This window comes from Lycorma delicatula, chromosome 4 (genome assembly GCF_047948215.1).
Source record: "Lycorma delicatula isolate Av1 chromosome 4, ASM4794821v1, whole genome shotgun sequence".
NCBI classification, from domain to species: Eukaryota; Metazoa; Arthropoda; class Insecta; order Hemiptera; family Fulgoridae; genus Lycorma; species Lycorma delicatula.
In genome coordinates, this window is record NC_134458.1 from 168,819,583 (window position 1) to 168,839,129 (window position 19,547).

The 19,547-nt window shown below is 31.3% G+C and overlaps 1 protein-coding gene across 3 annotated transcripts in view; it reads right to left on the reverse strand.

The window, feature by feature from the left end:
* Positions 1-3,842: 3,842 nt before the first annotated feature.
* The window catches only part of sprt (PDZ domain-containing protein sprite), a 366,819-nt gene continuing 351,114 nt past the window's right edge, over positions 3,843-19,547 (reverse strand). For 2 of the 3 annotated variants that reach the window (XM_075364676.1, XM_075364675.1), the window contains 3 exons: positions 14,651-14,800; positions 10,920-11,072; positions 3,844-5,772 (listed from right to left, as the gene is read on the reverse strand). In XM_075364676.1, the coding sequence (XP_075220791.1) occupies positions 4,437-5,772; positions 10,920-11,072; positions 14,651-14,800 (1,639 nt within the window). In that variant the 3' untranslated portion in view covers positions 3,844-4,436. Of the gene's footprint in view, positions 5,773-10,919; positions 11,073-14,650; positions 14,801-19,547 lie in introns of all 3 variants that reach the window. The other variant, XM_075364677.1, reaches the window with a different exon arrangement.

Consider the following 19,547-nt stretch of genomic DNA (forward strand, 5'->3'; position numbering starts at 1 on the left):
CCAGTACAAAGTTTTTCGTGGTAAAACCCCAACTTGCTATCTGAAATTAAGTAGCAGTTGTGTAGTAGCTAAAAATTTAGGTAAAAAGAGATAATTTCTACTTAATAATAATTTTGTAATTATTTTAGAATCAAGATTATATACAATAATAATAAACTTATGGGTAGATATCTAGTAAAAGCAATGGAGGATAATGAGTAGCATTATAAATAGAAAAACATTTTTTTTCTTTTTAATACATTTTAATACATGCATACATACACGTACAGACATACATAATATAATTTTAGTAATGCCCATAAACACAATAATGAACTTTAATTTGCAGTAGAGTATGTTTAAATCACTTCAGTGAATAAAAAAATATTTCCCTCATTGAGAATAAAATTATTACTTAATAGAAGAGTAATCTGAAAATTAATTAAACTCTAGAGATTAGTTGATTAGATTAGATTAGATTAGAGATTAGCCACAGTTAAAACATAGGTCCAGCCTGTCTGGGCCCTTACAGTCTTGTCGACGGTGCCTAGAGCTCCAGCATCTGTAGCACCTTTCGTCATCTTCCCTAATAAAGGCTCTGCAGTTCACCCAGCCGATACGTAAGCGCTGCTCCACCATCCTACAGGCTGCCTTATAGGATGTTTTTGAACTTGAACACATCAAGAAGTGTTAATTACTGAACAGTTATGGAGGAATTTGACTGTCGGAAACATTCCATGGTAGCTGCCAAAAATACTGATCATCAAAAGAAAAACTGCAGCACAAGTCATATTGCTTACTTGAGTCGTATGAGGAACAAACCGGAAACTTTTCAGATTATACTGACAAAATACAAAATGAGAGTTTGAGACCACAGACATTAGAATAATGTCTCCTCATACTTCAATATAAAAAAAATCAAACAGTCGATATCAATATAAAAAACCATGGGACTGTATTTGGGATAGATGGCACAGCTTTTTATTGACTTTCTGGCTCAAAGAATCATAAATGGTGATGGTACCCTCCTAAATCTCTTTATTGATGAGATTTTGAGAAAAGTGGATAAATGTTACAAACAACAAAGAATGTTGATATGGGAATCAATATATTGTATGATGATTCAAATAAAAGAAGTTGCAAACTTTCATGTGGGAAGTTTTAGCCCACTTTTTCACAGAAAAGACCTCTAACAAAGTAAATTTTACTTATTTATGAAACTGACAGAACATTTGATGGGAAAGACTTCATGATGATGATGATGATAAATTTCAAGGCATAATTATGATTTTGTAAGAGAATGAATCGTGCTTAAATTATGCTTGCCTTACAAAATGCATTGAGGTTCATGCTGAGTTTGTTGAAAAATAAATAAAGACATTAGATAAAGGTATTATAATTTAATCTGACAATAAATTGTTTAAATACATTTTCTTGCCTTTCTATCTTAATTTCTTCAATTTTCTCTTATGTAATAGTGGAATAAATTTAAAAATTCAATCAAATTTATTATTCACGTTGGATTTTTAGAAAAGAAAGGAGTTCATTTAATAAAATCAGTGGATATGATCACACAATATTTTTAATTTATACAAATAAGTGTAAAAAATTCTTTGATATCAATAGATGTCAAAGATCATTAAAAAGTTAGAGATAGTGTGAGTGTGTGTGTGTTTTGTTACACATGCATGTGGTAGTGAAAAAACGCACTTTTACACATATCCAAAATTAAATAGTTTTTACAAAAAACGCTTTTATTATAACTAAAAAATAGTAAAAAGAAAAAAGTATAATACATAAAAATGATATAATCTAAATTTAAAAAAAAAAATTATCACCTTACAAATAACAATCAATCAAGAAATATTAATTTAATGTTTACTTAATATAAGCAAACAGTCTTGGCTTATTGAAATAACTCTTGAAAATGCAGCCAACCTTGATTATTTAGGGATAAATTTATTGATTCAAAGGTAAGAACTGTGATCAGACCTTCAACTTATTAGGATAGTAAAAAAGTGTATTTTTTTATTTTTCTTATGGAAACAATACAACTCAAGGTAAATAATTGATAACAGTATCCTGAATATGTGACTACATATTTTAACAGTAATTCTGTTAGTTTAAGATCCAGCAGCTGGTTTATGCAGGTATCTGTTTTATTAATGAAACTTCATTTAAATGAATGATTAATGATAATTTAATATATTACTGCCGGGTTATCTAGCAGAAATTAGCCACAGTTACCTTTAATTAAATATATTGTAATTAAATTATTTTAACAATCCAACTATATTTTTTTAAGTGAATTAAACATCATTTGAAAGAAAATGATGTGAAGACTGTAAAAAACAAATGGTTGCCAGCTGCAACCTCCAAGTTTCTAGGTGTAAAAAAACCTGTTTACACCTGGAAACGCTCATGTGTTTTTAAAAAAAATTATATACTAAATTGAAGTTTAATTTTTTCTGTACATAATAGTCACACTGCATTCTTGTTTACAACATGAAGTGCGTGCATTCCTTCTCTCTCGTTCACTCATCCAGACTGAAAGTAATTAGTTCAAATTATGGCAACCACTACTTGCAGCCACCTTTTTACAGGCAACCATGAGTTATCATGTACAGAAGAAATTAAACTTCAATTTAGAATACAATTTTTTTTAAAAACATGATGTGTTTTTCAAAAAAACAGATTGTGTTGTTTATCCAAATCTCAAGAATTAATGGCCAGAATTCTACCTTAGTAGATGGATATATTTTAATTATTTTTTCTTTTCCCTTAGCTTGAAATTCATATTTGGGATGTTCTATATGTTTTCTCCAGATTTCCAATGAATCCATATTAAGGATACGACCTGATATTAAGTTACTTTATTCTTATTATTTGTACATTTTGTGGGAGTGGCTCTGCCTGTAAATGATCTTGAAATTCTGTTTCCTCATTATATGTTAAACATCATAACTGTAAAGATTGTAGGCAATCTTACAAAAGTCACTTGTGAAAATAATATAACCATTTTAAAGAATAGCAAGAATTAAATGCGAGGTTTCACTAAGTGAGGAGTGAGGTGTTTCTCATCTTCATTCTTCATTGAGCTGATTATTTAGTTGAAAGTAGGTCAAGCCTGTTGAAATGCAGGTGATAATCATCAACTGAAGTGATATATTCACAACAAATACTAGATGTTTAGTGAGCATCATTGTTCTAAGAAAAAGCAAGTCTTGATTGGTTTCTCTTGTATTTCAGGTATTTTACATTTGTGACACCTTAAGAAGGACTCAACAGATATTGTAAAGCAAAAATTAATGTAGCCCTTTCTATTGTGAAACAATGCATTATAAAACAATGATTCAACTCGGCAGCCAGATCTCATAATTGCCGCCTTTATATCATGTGTTTATGCACATCACATGATTTAGGAATATTAACATATGTTCTCTATTTACAAGTAGTAGATCTATCACTTTAAATGTTCTGTAATTGTGATCTGTTTCTATGGGAATGTAAGTAAAGTCTATTTTATTGTGAAACAGTTTTGTGTGTACCTAGTATCTTTGTTTGATACAAAGACACTTTTTTACCTTATTCAGAATACATGTCTCTCAGTTACAAAAAACAATATATCAGTAATAACAGCTGTAACCACAATGGAACAATAACACAGTCATCAATGTTAAAGTAAGTAATAAAAAAATCCAGTGATATATAACCTGTAAAATCAGCATAACAATGAAAATACTTGTTCATTTGTTATTTTCATAATTTTGTTCAGGAAAATGAGACTTCTGAAATCTGAAATTTAATACTTGAATTGCAGTAATAGCCTTAGTAATATTTTCAAAAATTATTTACTGATTAGACCTTTTAGAAATAGCATAAAAGTAAACAAAATTACAGCAAATGTTTTTTATGTTGTCAAATAAAAAAGTATAACATGTAGTTTATATCACAGGCTTAGTGAATATTGATTTGTCTATTTTCCATTACTAGAACTTATAAAATGCTTATGATATAAATTAAATTTGTAACATTAAAAAAAGATTCACACAATATATATTAAAAGAAGTACTACTTACAACATTTTTTTTCCATTTTATTTAATTGTAAATTTATGCTGGTTAAAAAAGAGAAAAAATACTGTATCTTTTTAATAAATATTAATTTTTAATTTTAAAAATAACATTATGAATCTTAGATTAAAAAAAACAAACCTTTTAAGATTTAAAAAACTTTTAAGTGATCAAATTCAAATGTTTTCAAATTTTTTCCCTCTGTTTATGGATTGCTGGAAAATTTTACGCTCTTCTCCTTATACATCATTAACCTTATTGATCAAAACTATTACGATCTGGGAAACTAATAATTTTCTTATGTAATCTAGTCTACTATACCATTATCAGAATTTGTTCCCTCATTTTTAAATCAAGAGTTGGCTGCAATACAATAAACAATTATTAACACCATTTTTCATTAGTATTTACTTTATTTCGTAGTGTAGCAGCTGTATGAAGTGCAGCAGTTGGTGAAGGCCAATTTAATGCTGATTGATGAGGAACTGGAGGTGCTTCACCTTTATGATTACGTTTCATCGGTTTCTTTTCATTATTACTTTCAACAGATTGGAGACTAGCGGCACGGTGTAAAGAAAGTCGTAAAGGTTTCTTAGGAGGTATTGGTCTAGCCATTCTTGGTTCAGAATGTTTTATATAATGTCTTAATGATGATTCAGAATTATAATCCAATGATTGATTCGATAGGGACTGATGTGAGTGATGACTGTTGGATTTATTATTACTATTAGTATTAGTACTGCTACTATTATTATTGTTATTGTTAGTATTATTATTGTAACTTGATTCTGAATCAAAATCTAATGACTTACTACTACGTTTATCTCTTTCAATATAATCGAATAAAGATGATCTTGCTTCTCTAATGTGCCTTTGTCTTTGTTCTAAGTGAAGTCTATGGTTTTCAGAATGATGTCGATTATGAGGTTTCCTATCAATTAATGAACTTTCTGAACTATAATCTAATGTTTTGCCACCTTTATCTAATTCAGAAATATTGAACGAATGATTATTGTTTTGATGGTGGTGATGATGGTGGTGGAAGTGATGATGTTTTTTGACATTTTTAATTTCAACATCTAGAGAGTTTGTACTTTGGGCATTTTGTAAGTTTATTTCTGGTTTATGATGACGATTTCTTTGAATTTTATGACTATTATTTTCAGATAAACATAAATCAAGAGATTTTACACTTCTTGTATCAGGAATTGAACATGATTCTGATGATTTTTGTTTAGGTTTCATGGTGGGTAACACAGCGACCGACTCTGACTGAGATTTGCTTCCTACTTCAAGTCCAGGTAAATTTGCTACTAATGCTGTAACTTGAGGACCTTTCTGAAATACCTGTACTTCTGGTTTTGGACTAGCCGGTGCTGTATGGTTAGATTTAACGCTTGAAGCTGACGACATTACTGGACTTTTTGGTTCTTCATCTCTTACTCTATCGAGTAATTCAGCGACCTGTTCCTCTAAATATGAAATTCGATGTGTTAGCCGTACATTATCGCTACGAAAACTGTCTCTAGTACGCTCAGCTTCACTAGCTTTTTCACGTACAACACATAATTCAGCTTGAAGGCTAGACATTAGCTGATCGAGGTGGGATGGTTGTTTTCTCATAACAACTAATTGAGCTGGATCAGGTGATACAGACAACAAACGTAACATATCTTCTTTATTTTTTACTAAAACAATTTTTCCATTAACTTCCAGTATTCTGAAACAAACAATTAAAACATAAAGTTAGAAACCAAATAGGAACACAAAAACAAACAAATTTTTTGATTTCAACATCACAAAAAAGAATCAGAAGAAAATACTTAGAATACATGCAGATGTGGCACTCAATCTTATGCTACATTTCTACAAAAAATTAACTATAAATAAAAGTAAAAAACAAAGATAAACATTTCTGAAAAGAGGTAGCCAAAATTGATGCTTGAAAAAACAAACAATGAATCACACATCAGTCAATATTGGCAACAACCTTGACACAATGCAATAAATACAAAAAAGGAACAGAAAATAATGAAATAAACTAAAACATACGATAACATTCAAAAATATTTACAAAATTTTCACTATTTAAGTAATCACTTAATAAACTGAAAATTTTAACAATGAAATGGCCATCTAGCTGTAAATTTTGTAAAAATCTAAAGCTTCTGTAAACTGATTTTCACATTATCTTGATTTCCAATTTTTTTTTCTATAACTGTTTAGCATTGTTATGAAATACATTTTTTGTTATGAAATACATTTACAGTATGTCTGATTAAAAAAAAATATCAATGTAACAACAGCTGACAATGTGAGAACAGCAGCACCAGTTACTGAAGATTATAACAAAGGTGACTGAAAATTAAAAGATTAACAGAAACTTTGGGGCAGGAGTCAGTTCTGACAGTTGAAAATTTGTTAGATGAGGTAATAGAGATTAAAACATTTAAGCTGGGTAAAGCCTCAGGAAAGTGGTATTGTTGAAGCACAGGGGTGAATGTGCTGCAAAGCTGGTATGTGCAATGATACTGAAAGTGTGGAGGGAGGAGAAAATGCCAGAAGATTGGAGAAAATGCCAGAAGATTGGAGAAAATGCCAGAAGATTGGGAGTTGGCTACTATGTACCCAATCCATAAGAAACGGGATAAAACTGAATGTAGCAATTATAGAGGTATTTCCCTTCTTGTTACAACAAAGTACTATCAAAAGTACTTTTAAATAGTACCCCATATGTTGAGGATAGGATTAGAGAGTACCAAGGCTGGTTTTAGGAAGAAGTCACCATGGATCAGATTTTTACAACATGGCAGATACTGAGCAAATATTGGGACTATGGTGTTGACATGCTTTGCATGTTTGTGGATTTCAGTAGGGCTAATGAGTCTGGATAGACAAGAAATTTGGAAGATTATGGAAGGAGCGTACATACCTAGCAAGTTTAGTGAGAGTGAGTGTAGAGAATTCAGAGTGTGAAGTCAATAAAAATAGGAAGACTGATAAATTTAAAGTAACTACTGGAGTGAGGCAAGGAAGCATTATATTACCCACTATCTTCAATCTGGTACTTGACTAGATAGTTAGGAAAATACTAATCATGGACACTGATATCAAAGTCGGAGCTAAAAGATTCAATATTTTTGCATATTTGGACAACATAGTTTTGTTTGGAGGCACAAGAAGTGAAATGAGTGAAATAATGAGGGTACTTATACAGGAAGCAAAGGTGGTGTGGGTCGTGAGACAGAGCTGTTGAATTTCATAAAAGGGGAAGATAATAATTTTGAGCAAGTTGAAAGTTTTAAATACCCTGGATCTATCATGAACAGCAGTAATGATAGGAAGGAAGAAATCACGGCTAGGATAAAGATAGCCAATCAGTGCATGCATAGATTGGATAGAGTGCTAAAGTCAAAATTGCTTCCTTCTAGCACAAAGCTGCAGTTGTATCAAATTATAATTAAACCTGTTTTACTGTATGGGTCTGAAACATTGACCTTGACAAGAAAGATGGAAGCAAAGTTTATGGCTTTTGAAAGGAAGGTGCTCTGGACGATAGTTGGCCTGGTTAGGGAAAGAGGACTGGAAAATTAGGGAGAATCAAGAGATGGATTGCTGTTTGTTAGGCCAGACGTCACACAGATTAAAAGTCGATGTTTGGGATGGTTTGGACATGTAATGAGAAGGAAAGATGAAGAGGATATTAAGGGTGATGTCAGGTGGAGCTGATGTGACCAGACCATTGGGAAGACTCAAGAAAAGATGGTGCAATGTTGTTGGGGAAGACCTAGACCACTTGGGTGGGGTATGGGGAATAGCTGGCAGAGGATAGGACAGGATGGAGGTAGTTGACGCATGAGGCTATGAATCAACTACGATTTGTGTGGTCGACTAAGTAAGTAGTAGTAATATATTAATAATTTATCTTTTAATAATGAGATCTATAAAATGTATTATTATATACCTATTAGAGCAAAACATTCATTTATTTTATTTCATAGCTAAAAAAATAAATCACACTAATAAATTAAATAAATAAATATTGATTTTCATGAATAAGTTATTAAACAATAATTGTTGGTTTTACAATAACCTACAGTTACATAAGATACATTTATCCTACCCTACAACTTAAAACAACAAATTTACTATTTTGATAAATGTGTTGACATGTTCTGGTAAAGATGAATTGCTGTGTTCAATAATCGTAATAGACTTATAAATTTTTAAAATCTGCTTGTTAGGAAAACTTCATTAAAGATATTCTAAACTTTTTTTTTGTTGACATCATTTTAACTGCATTAATTCTATATTTTTGATTCTGCCAAGAATTAAAGTTCTAAAATTAATTTATGGCAGTACAAATAATTATATACAAAGTCTAACTTGTTAGATTCAAAATAAAGTTTCATGTAGAACTTCAAAAAATACCTCAAAGTAGAATTCACTAATAAAACATGCTATAAAACTCTCTAAAAATATATTGTGTAGTTATTCATAATAGTGTACAAAACAATGGATGTAATTTAGAATCACAAAGAAGACAGAACTTATAATCTTAAGGGCTGATTCCAGTATGGTGTAGACTGTCCAGGTCAACCTTTTTGGCCCTGAGTATGTTGCCGACGAATCGGGCTACGCTTTCCCAGCTGCCCAGGTCACGGAGCATCATCGCAACCACGTTGTGGGGACTCAGTGCTCCGTGATCCACCTCTAATGTCCCTCGATCTGCCGCCCACCGAGCACATTTGAAAAAGGTGTGCTCAGCGTCGTCCCGTACACCGGGACAATACAGGCAGTCGGGGGACTGCGCTTTCCCTATGACATGGAGGTAAGCGCGGAAGTACCCGTGACCCGTTAAAAATTGGGTCATGTAGTACTCCACTTCTCCATGCCGTCGCTCCGTCCACGGTCTGACCAGAGGAATAAGCTTTGCGGTCCATCGTCCTCTGGTCTCGTGGTCCCAGGTCTCTTGCCATGCGAGGAATGTGCGAGTGCGTTCCTCGTTGGCAATGGTCACCCGGTCTCCGCCTGCCCGCCGCCTCCCGTAGATCGCCTGGCGCTCCCTTGCTAAAGTAGCAATGGGTATGACGCCGGCGACCACAAGAACTCCAGGCTCGGAGACCGTCCGATACGCGGAAGCGACTCGCAAGGCTGCGGTGCGTTGCACCTGCGCGAGCCGCTTCCGGTTTCTCGCAACTCTTAATGCCTGGGCCCACACTTCCGACCCGTATAGCAGGATGGAATGTACCGTGGACATCAGCAATCGCCGTCTGCTGGCCTTCGGTCCGCCGACATTCGCCATAAGCCGGCTGAGAGCAGTTACGGCTCTCGCAGCTTTGTCGGCGGCTGTACGAAGCTGCTCAGCAAAGCTGAGTTTCCGTTCAATCATCATACCAAGGTACTTTGCGGCCGGCTTGGTCTCGACAACCTCTACCCCGACCCGCAGGGAAAGAAGGGTGTCGATACGTTTCTTCGTGAGAACTACGATCTCCGTTTTACTGAGAACTAGAGACAATAATAATAATAATAATAATAATAATAATAATAATAATAATAATAATAATAATAATAATAATAATAATGTTTATTTTATATTTTTAATTATATTTATTTGTATGTTTTTTTTTATCAATTATTCTTGTTATTTTCTTAATTCATTCACTTTGCAAAAATGTATAATTCATTGTATAATGAATTATACATTATTAATTAATTATACATTATTATTAATTTGAGACTAACTTTTATAACGATACAGTGGAACAAATTGTATAATAAAATATTTTTGATAATCTTATTTCAAAATATTTTAGGCATTCTTTGCAATAAACCTTAGCAAGTGGTGCTACTGTTTCCACTGAAGTACTTCCTATTTTAGACTGTTCTGACTAGTAAGCTTCTATTTTCATTCATTTAATTCATTCATTCATCCTATTCATCCATTTAATTTTCTCCATCCCCTCCCCACATTTTGAATGTCTTTAACCTTTCTTTGTCCTTTTCCTGTAATATTCATATTTCACATTAATGGAAAAATATATATTCTAAATAAAATAGTTTACAAAATGTTTCTTTTCTACTTTATTATATTAAAACTGTCCCTTTCTATTGAATATTTTTTTAAGCATCACTATTCTGGTTTTTATTTCATTTTCACTTCTGTAATATTTTGTTAAAATTCTTTCTTTGTATCTAAACTACTCATTTAATTCTTCTTTCTTTTGTGTATACCTTCATTAGCTTGTCTTCTATCGTTACTACTTTTTTAAACATTTATTTTCATATAGTACTCTTTTATAATGTCATCAAATTTTGAAATCATCTGTTGAGTATGCTGTACTTTACCATCTAAAATCATCATACCATCATTAAACCATAAGCATTTTACACATATATATTATTATTATTATATATATTATTAAACAAAGCTGAAGATACATCTATGCCTTACTTCTCTTCCTAGATCAAAGTCTCTTCATTGTTGTTATAAGAAGATCTTCTGCTCACTCTCATAAGTTTTGTAGGTTATGGAGGTATGATTTAAACAATAATGTCATGGCCATGAGGCTTGGTGTTGAGGTCACAAAAGATGGCCAAGAACAGTAAATCTCTTGCATGCAGTACAGCAAGTGTAATAAATTAATTAATAAAACAAAGAACAAAACATCTCAGTAACTAAGCAAACTATAACAAAAGTCCTATAAACAAATTCAGGATAATGTATCCAAATCATAGGTTTGATGTGAAAAATGGTAAGATTATTAAACTATTTTAATTATTTTACCAAATAATAAGAAACACTCTTGATAAAATTATGATAACATTAATTAGGATTTGCTTAGTTTAAAAATAAAAAAATTATACCTGTCTCCTTTTAATAATCCAGAATCTTCCGTTGCCCATTCCACAAATAAACCCGCTGAATCTTCTTTTGGTCCTGCACCAAACCTTGGACTTTTAGGATCATAGCCTAATTCTACAGCATGTAGAGTGACTGCTGAACTGTCCTTCATGTAGCTATTTAAAAAAGAGAGCATTTATTATAATTCAGAAGTAATGCATTAAGCATGACTTTTGTTTGGGATTATCACTTATTTGACTTTCAATTTCTTTCTGATTGGTACTAACCTTCTAAATTCATTATATTTACTATATTGTAAATTCATAAAACCTTTTTTTACAAATTATAATTTTTGTCTTCCTATACACTTTTAACCCAAAACACACTGTTTTGTAAAAACATCTCTTTACAAAATTAAGTAAACCCGACTCTCAGAGAAGGAAAATTTGTTCAAGAGATCAGTGAATGGAGGTTGGTTGCACAAAAATGATGAAATGCAAGATCTATTTTTTTTTTTTTTTTTTTTTTGTTTGTGGGTGAAAAACACCTGGGCGTTATCACCCGGTAGTTATTAGTAAAAGGGTAAAATAACTCCGAAATAATAAACTATACAAGGTGTAAACGTAATATTAATCATATAATAAAAATTTATTAAAACAAGCCAAGAAAGCAAAATGAAACTCAAAACTTTGCATCCGTAAAGTATTTCCGGTTGGATAACTGAGTTATAATGTCTTATTTTTGTGTTTATGGATATGCATTTTTTGTTATAGATGTTCTGTGTTTTTATTGTGGCTATGATGAGTTTACTTATTCCAGTTTGGATTTTCTTGGAGGTTGTGTGTGATGTTATCCCCAAATATTTAAAGTTTTCTACTAGTTCTATGTCAAAATTGTTTATTTTTACTTTGCTTATGCGTAGTGGGTCTCTCGCTATAATTTTGGTTTTTTCGTATGAAATTTTTAGACCAATTTTTCCTGCAATCTCTTCCAGTGTTGGCAGTAGGTATCTGGCCTCTTCTATATTTTGGGCTAAATCGTCCGCAAACCCTAGGCAATTTACTGAGATATCAACAACGTTTTCTATATCTTTTCCTATTTCTTTTTTTATTATCATTGAATTATTACGTATTGTAATTTTTTTTTAGAATCACGGGTTAATAATTATTAAATCAATATATTTAAATTAAAAAAAAGTTAAAAGGAGATGAAATCGGATTCAAACCGATGTGTCTTCCCTTTAAGATCAAAATATTTTATTAATTAAAATTTATTTTTACGTCACGCCGAAACTAGTCAAAATGGATTCAGGAATGGTCAAAATTAATATTTCCGTTGAAATCTGGAAACCGAAACGTATCGCAATCACAATCAAAATAACAAAATAAGTAAAATTAATTTAATATTAGACAACGTATAATGTTTTTTTTTTTTTTTTTTTTTTTTTTGTTTGTGGGCGCGAAAAACGCCTGGGCGTTATCATTTTCCGGTAGTTATTAGTAAAAGGGTAAAACAACTCCGAAATAATAAACTATACAAGGTGTAAACGTAATATTAATCATATAATAAAAATTTACTAAAACAAGCCAAGAAGACAAAATAAAACTCAAAACTAACACCACAGACTAAGTTGATAAAATATAAAAGTTAAAATAATAGATTAAAGAAAGTCTATAAAACTTACCTAACTCCGATGGGTTGTGCAAAAATACCCTCCCCAGATAGTAAAATTAAATACATAGAAGCAAAAATTCAAATTGAAAATAAAGGTTAAAATTATTAAAAAAACTCTCCTTACAGAAAAACATATATGAGCATATTAAATCCTTTGCAGTAACCCGGTACTATGCAGAAAGAGAAACATCCGTTCCAAAATCCCGCTACATTGCACAAGATGTCACGGATGTTTCTGGGTATATTAAACTGACGACGCAACGCCGCATAACATGTGCAGTCCACGAGAATGTGGTGCACAGTCATGCGGCAGTTGCATCGAGTGCACAGGGGTGGGTCTTCTACTGACATTAGGTATTCGTGTGTGACCCTCGTATGTCCCAACCGTAACTGGCAGAGGAACACTTCCTCACGACGAGAGTTTCTGCAGGAGGAGCCCCATGGCAACACTGAATCCTTAATCCGTCGGAGTTTATTACCGACGGTAGTCGTCCAGTCACTTTGCCACCTTGCTCGCAGTGATTGTTTTATATGATTGATAAAATCAAAGGTAGTAACTCGGGTGGTGAAAGGAGGCTGAATTACACGCTTCCTTGGCAGCAGAATCTGCCCTTTCGTTACCGATAGGGCTCGATCTAAACGTACCTGTGGCAAGTTGAAGAAAAGCATGATGCACACCGTCCAGCATTTTAAGTACGGTTTGATGAGCTGAAGAATAGGCAACATAACCATAATCCAAACGGGAACGAACAAGGGAGTAGTAAAAACGTAACATACATGACCGATCGGCCCCCCAGTTGGTGTTACTAAGGTCCCGCATGATATCTAAAAGTTTGAAACATTTTGTCCTCAATTCCTTTATATGTTTGATCCAGGTAAGACGGCTATCAAAAAGTAAACCCAGAAACCTGACGTTAGTAGAGACAGCAATAAGCGCTCTGTTCAGAAAAACCCGCGGATTAGAAGGGTTCCGTAGCCGAGGAAAGACTACACATTTCGTCTTTTCAGGTGAAAATGTGAAACCAGTAGTTCCTGACCAAGCCTCAAGGCGAAATATAGTGTTCTGTAGTCGCTCCGCAGTGGGTGTAGAGCGGCTCGCAACGTAAATAACAAAATCATCAACGAAAAGAGAATAAGAGACAGGAGCCCGTACACAATTGGTAATGCTGTTTATGGCCACAGAAAACAAGGTGGCACTTAACATACTACCTTGAGGTACCCCATTTTCCGAGACGATACTGTCTGAAAGTGAATTGTCTACACGAATACAAACGTCTGGTGATTCAAGAATCCCTGGATAAAAGCTCTAATGCAGGATGAAAATATTGTAATGTATAAGAAAGACAAATGATTAAACATCTAGGCATGTAGCAAGAATTGAGTCAAGAAAGTAGAAAAAGATGTCAAAGGAAAAACTTTAACAAAGAAGGAGACAAGATCAACAAAAAGAGAGATGAATGGTCAAGATTCAAAGGCATTTGGTGGTAGAATGGAAGTTTTTAGTTAAAAACAGGTCTTGGAGGCAGACAGTGTAAGAGGTGAAAGCCATCAAGGATTATAACACTTATTAAGAAGATGAAAAATACAGCATACAAAATTGGAAGAAAAATTTATTTTGAACTTTAGAAATGTGGATTTTTATAGCCATTTCTAGAGTATATATTCCGTCATCACAAATCATATGGTTTCTTGCTTTTTTTTATAAAAAAAATAATTTATTTACACTTTTAATAAAAGTGTGAATATAATTTAGAAAACCCACTGTAATGTGGGTTTCTTCTATTAATTTTTTTAATATTATACTTATTTATTATTTCATTTAATCTGTAATTTCATTAATGCAGGAAACAGTACAGATCAAAGAACATAATCTGAGAACTACTGTTCTCAAATTTTAATCTAGAAAATTTTATTGCAACTGATATTCTAACAATAATTAACAAATAAAGAAAATAAAATGAATACTAATTTTTGAAACCTTTTTGTTTGATTAATTACTGCGGTGCGGTAATAATAATAATGCGGTAATAATTGTTATTTATTAATTACTTAATAAATTAAATGTAAACTAATTAATTACCTGAAAAGAGTTGCAGATTCTTTTGTGTGAGCAGCATCTTCTAAACAAGCCTGAAGATTTCTACTTTCTTCTAAAATACTCAATAAATTTAGTTCTTCTCTACCCAATTGATATTCCAATTCAGCCTGCTGAATTCTGACATCTATATTGCTAAAAAAAAAGAAAAGAAAACTGTTATTGCACTAAACATAAAGCAGACACTACAGTTCTTAAGCAGACTTGACAGACAGAAGTGCATGCTTATTTAATATTATTTGAGATATAAACCACCAAAACACAGTAATTAGTTACTTATCTAATTACTGTGTTTTTTCACCTAAAATTACTATATTAATTTCCAATAACTAGTTTATTCCTCTGTTATTTTTATTATTGTTATCTTTTAAATATTTTATAATGTGATTATTTGGTTATATGGTTTTATATATTTATTTTTATTATATACGTTAACATATTTTTCTATTATTCTGTTTGTGTAATTATATTTTAGGTGTAAACTATAATTAATCTTTTGCTATTTTTTTGTCGTATTTTGGTACAGTTATCTTTGTATTTTTTATTCTGTTTTTTTATAATTTTTTTCTATAATTTCACCATCAAAACCACTAAGTATTGCTATTTGATTTATTTCATACATTTATTTTTTGAGTTCATTTTTATTGTTTTTTTTTTATGATTATTTTCTCTAAATATCCTGTTTTTATATCTATTAATTTTTTGTAACCATGGGTGATTAGAATTTAAATATATTGTAATATTATTTGTTGTAAGTTTTCTATAAACTGATGTTTCTATTATAATGTTTATGTTATTTTGATTTCAATGTCTAAAAATGTCTTTGTGTTATTTTTTATTTTGTATGTAAATTTTAACTTCTTATTAATTGTTAAGTTTATTTAAAATAATCAAATGTTCGTTATTTATAGTTGGTTTATATATGTGACAATAGGTAAGTAAACAATATACTTAAGTATCATCTACATATATTATCCGAAATAATATTTGGTGTGTATTTAATATGCCATGAACTATCAAAATTTCAAAATATAAAACATAATTTCAAATAAAATGACAAAAAATTAAAAGAATATGTTTTTATGTAAGAGTTACGGAATTTAATATGAACTGGATGAACTAGTATGCTAAGTTGAACTTATACAATTATTGTATTTTGGTGGTTTATATTTCATATAATATTAGATTTTATTAACACAGTGGTCAATATGATAATGAATTATTTGAATTTTCAAAAAATTATAAATCTGTACCTATAAAGTAACTTGTCCTGACTGACTAACTGACTGATTCTTCAACGCCCAGCATAAACTAATGAAGATAAATTGATGAAAATTAGTATATACATCTTCTTACAGTGTTTTACAAATAATTACAACTTGATTTTCGATGCGTGTAGTTTTCAAATAAATATCTAAAAAAAAATTTAATCTTGAAAGGGATAAAGAAAAGTAAAAAAAATTGAAAAATGATCGCGAATTTGGGGTTTTTTAAGGGTTCTGACAGGGTCAGCATGGCAGTTCAACCAGCACAGCCACCGTTACTGTATATGTGACACAACTGGTTGCACCTGCCTCCAGTTGGTTAACTAAAAACAAAATAAGAATAATTGACAAATTTAAAAAAAAAAAAGAGAAATAAAGTACGCTCACCTCCTAATGGTGTTTGTCAGGTATCACTAAGAACCAGGCAAAATACATTTTTCCCATATGAAGTACAGGTAAACATTTATAACTAATATTTTTAAGATGGAGGCTGATTGTTTTGAAACCCACATTCTTAATTACAATACACTGATATTTTTCTATAAAATTGATCAGACTTTAATTTTATTTAACATTATTATTCTCATAAGCACGAGTTTAATGAACACAGCAGGATCCAAGGGGCAGAGCTCTCTGTTTAGACAGGAAGGGCAAATGAAGCGAGCCATTACAAGCTAAATATTGATCATGATGGGAAACACAAGTAACCATATACTGTGGACAAAGCCACAACAGAGATGATTGTGTGTGTGTGTGTGTGTGTGCGTGTGTGTGTGTGTGTGTGCGCGCGCGCGCGCGTGTGTGTGTGTGTGTGCGTGCGTGCGCGCGCGCGCGTGTGTGTGTGTGTGTGTACATATATATATATATATATATATATATATATATATATATATATATATATATATATATATATATATATATATAACATAATTACTCCGGAGTTCACGGGAGGTGTATATAGGTAATATAGCAATAATTTTTAATAAATATTAATTGAACAACATTTTAGTAAAAGAAGGATTCAGAAATTTAATGTTTAATTAATATTTCATAATAATTAATTGTCCGAGTAATTTTATCATTACAACAGGAAATATTTAATTTTAATTTTGAGTGTATATGGGTTTGACTTTTTTTTTTAAGAAAGGCTCGGAAATTTATATTAAATTACGTGAGCCTTATTAGGCTCGACGTAATAAGGCCGTTTTATTAAACAGAAATTTTAAGAAGTTTTTATATTTTCACGTGAAAACGTATAGGCCATTTGTCCAATATATATATATATATATATATATAGTCGTCTATCTGTATTTTTAAAATATTCCCATTGTTGTTAATTCTTTATAGCATTTACGGTATATTGAAAAATTCATACATAGCCTACAGTTTGAGTTTAATTAAATCTAACAATTTAAAAAAAGTAACATTAGGCACACAGAATAAATAAAAATTAACATTTCGCTCATACGCTTGATTGTTATCATACAGTCACTTCAAATTTTATCACACTGTCCTCACATTTATTGGATGCTGTTCCAATGTTACATTATTAATATACTGATTATTAAAAAATAAACGAGGTTTTTTTAGGTTGTCATTCTGTCACTCCCACATGCCAGTGCAATTATTGCTTTAAGTGTATTAACGTATTGTAAACTATCACTTATCTAGTGCCATGGCATACCGATTATATGCAATTAAAAATTTTGTGAGCTTTGTTATTAATCTTTAAGAATGATAACATCATTTGTAATGCTTCCCACCATTATTCAGTTGAAAGAAAGTATTTCAATCTAAGTTATGTTACTCTGTATGGTACGATTCAGTTTTATAGTTCATTTTTATAACAGTTTTATTCAATGTTACATTTATTAATTTTAATTTACCCTGTGTTTTTGTGCCAATTGGGTTTTAACACAATGAGTGATTCTGCATGAAACATAAACCCAGAAAACCCTTAAGTAACTTAAAAAAAGCAGCAACATGTATATAACCATAAAACAAGATAACCCTGAAACTGCAGTCAGAGACATTGCTCAGAAAGCAAGTAGTTGCAACAGGTATTAGTGAAAGAAAAATCTTTAATATAATAAACACAAAATTGATGGTAAACATATTAGCTCTAAAAAAACTCAAAAGCGTGTGAAAACGATTGAAAGGTTGGACAATTTTACTAAAACTGCTATCAGACAAATAGTTCATTTGTTTTATTTCAATAACGAGTTTCTTAACTTGAACAAAATATTAAATGCTACGAATACTGATTCTGAACTGCCAAATATTTCTAGAAATACATTACATTGTTTTTAAAAATCAATGAATTTTTGTTTCATGTCCAGAAAACATAATTCTTCATTGATTAAACGTAAAGATATTGTCTCATGGTGTAACAGCCACCTGTAGTGGCTGTTATAATTTATTGTCTAGATAAAATTTTGGTTAATACAGGAAAATTTATGGGCGGATAAAGAAATAAAGAGTGCAAAAGACACTTTTATGAAAGGTTTGTCAATTGGGGTTAAACACTGGCTGCAAAAGATACACAATTAGTAATTCATGTAGGAAGTGAAAATGGGGTTAATTGTGGTTAATGAGAATTTGAATTCAGATCTGAAGAATATTAAAATGAAATGAATGGTAACAATTTTTTGCAGAGGTTTAAAAAAATTGTTGAATTTGTTGCTGAAAAATCCATCATAGTAATGGATAATGCGGTGTACCATTGCCTGACAACTGAAAAATTCCAAATGCTTGGACCTAAAAATCAGAAATTGCCAAATGGTTAAAATCTAAGAAAATTGTGTAAACCAAAAATATGTTAAAAGTAGAACTTTTAAAAGTAATAAAATCAGTTAAGTAAAAATACATTAATTATCAAGCAGATGAAATCACAAAAATCCAAATTTTGTTATTATGTTGCATCTTCCTTCATACCATTGCAAATTTAACCTGAAAGAATTGATATAGGCTCAATTAAAAGCTACAATGGGATTATTAACACAACTTATTAGTTAACTGATGTAAAAAATTCATTGATAGGAGGTATTATAGAGTAGATACAAATGCTTGACCCACCAGATTGGTCTAGTGGTGAATGTGTCTTCCCAAATCAGCTGATTTGGAAGTCAAGAGTTCCAGCGTTCAAGTCCTAGTAAAGTCAGTTATTTTTACATGGATTTGAATACTAGATCGTGGATACCAGTGTTCTTTGGTGGTTGGGTTTCAATTAACCACACATCTCAGGAATGGTCGAACTAAGACTGTACAAGACTACACTTCTTCATTTACACTAATACATATCATCCTCATTCATCCTCTGAAGTATTATCGGAGGTAATTACTGGAGGTTAAACAGGAAAAAGAAAAGAAAGAAAGATATAAATGCTTGGAAACATTGTATTTAACATGTAATTAAACATTGAAAAAAAAGCATGGGAAACACAGAGTTAGTGTGAAAATATTATTGAAAATATTCTGATAAATTTGGGAAATGATGACAATAGTTCAACAGACAGTAACTCATCAGGTACTGAAAAAATACATTGAGGTAACAAATATTTTTTTTCTGTTTTACTTGATGAATTATTAATATAGTGGTAATATAGCAGCAGTTACAA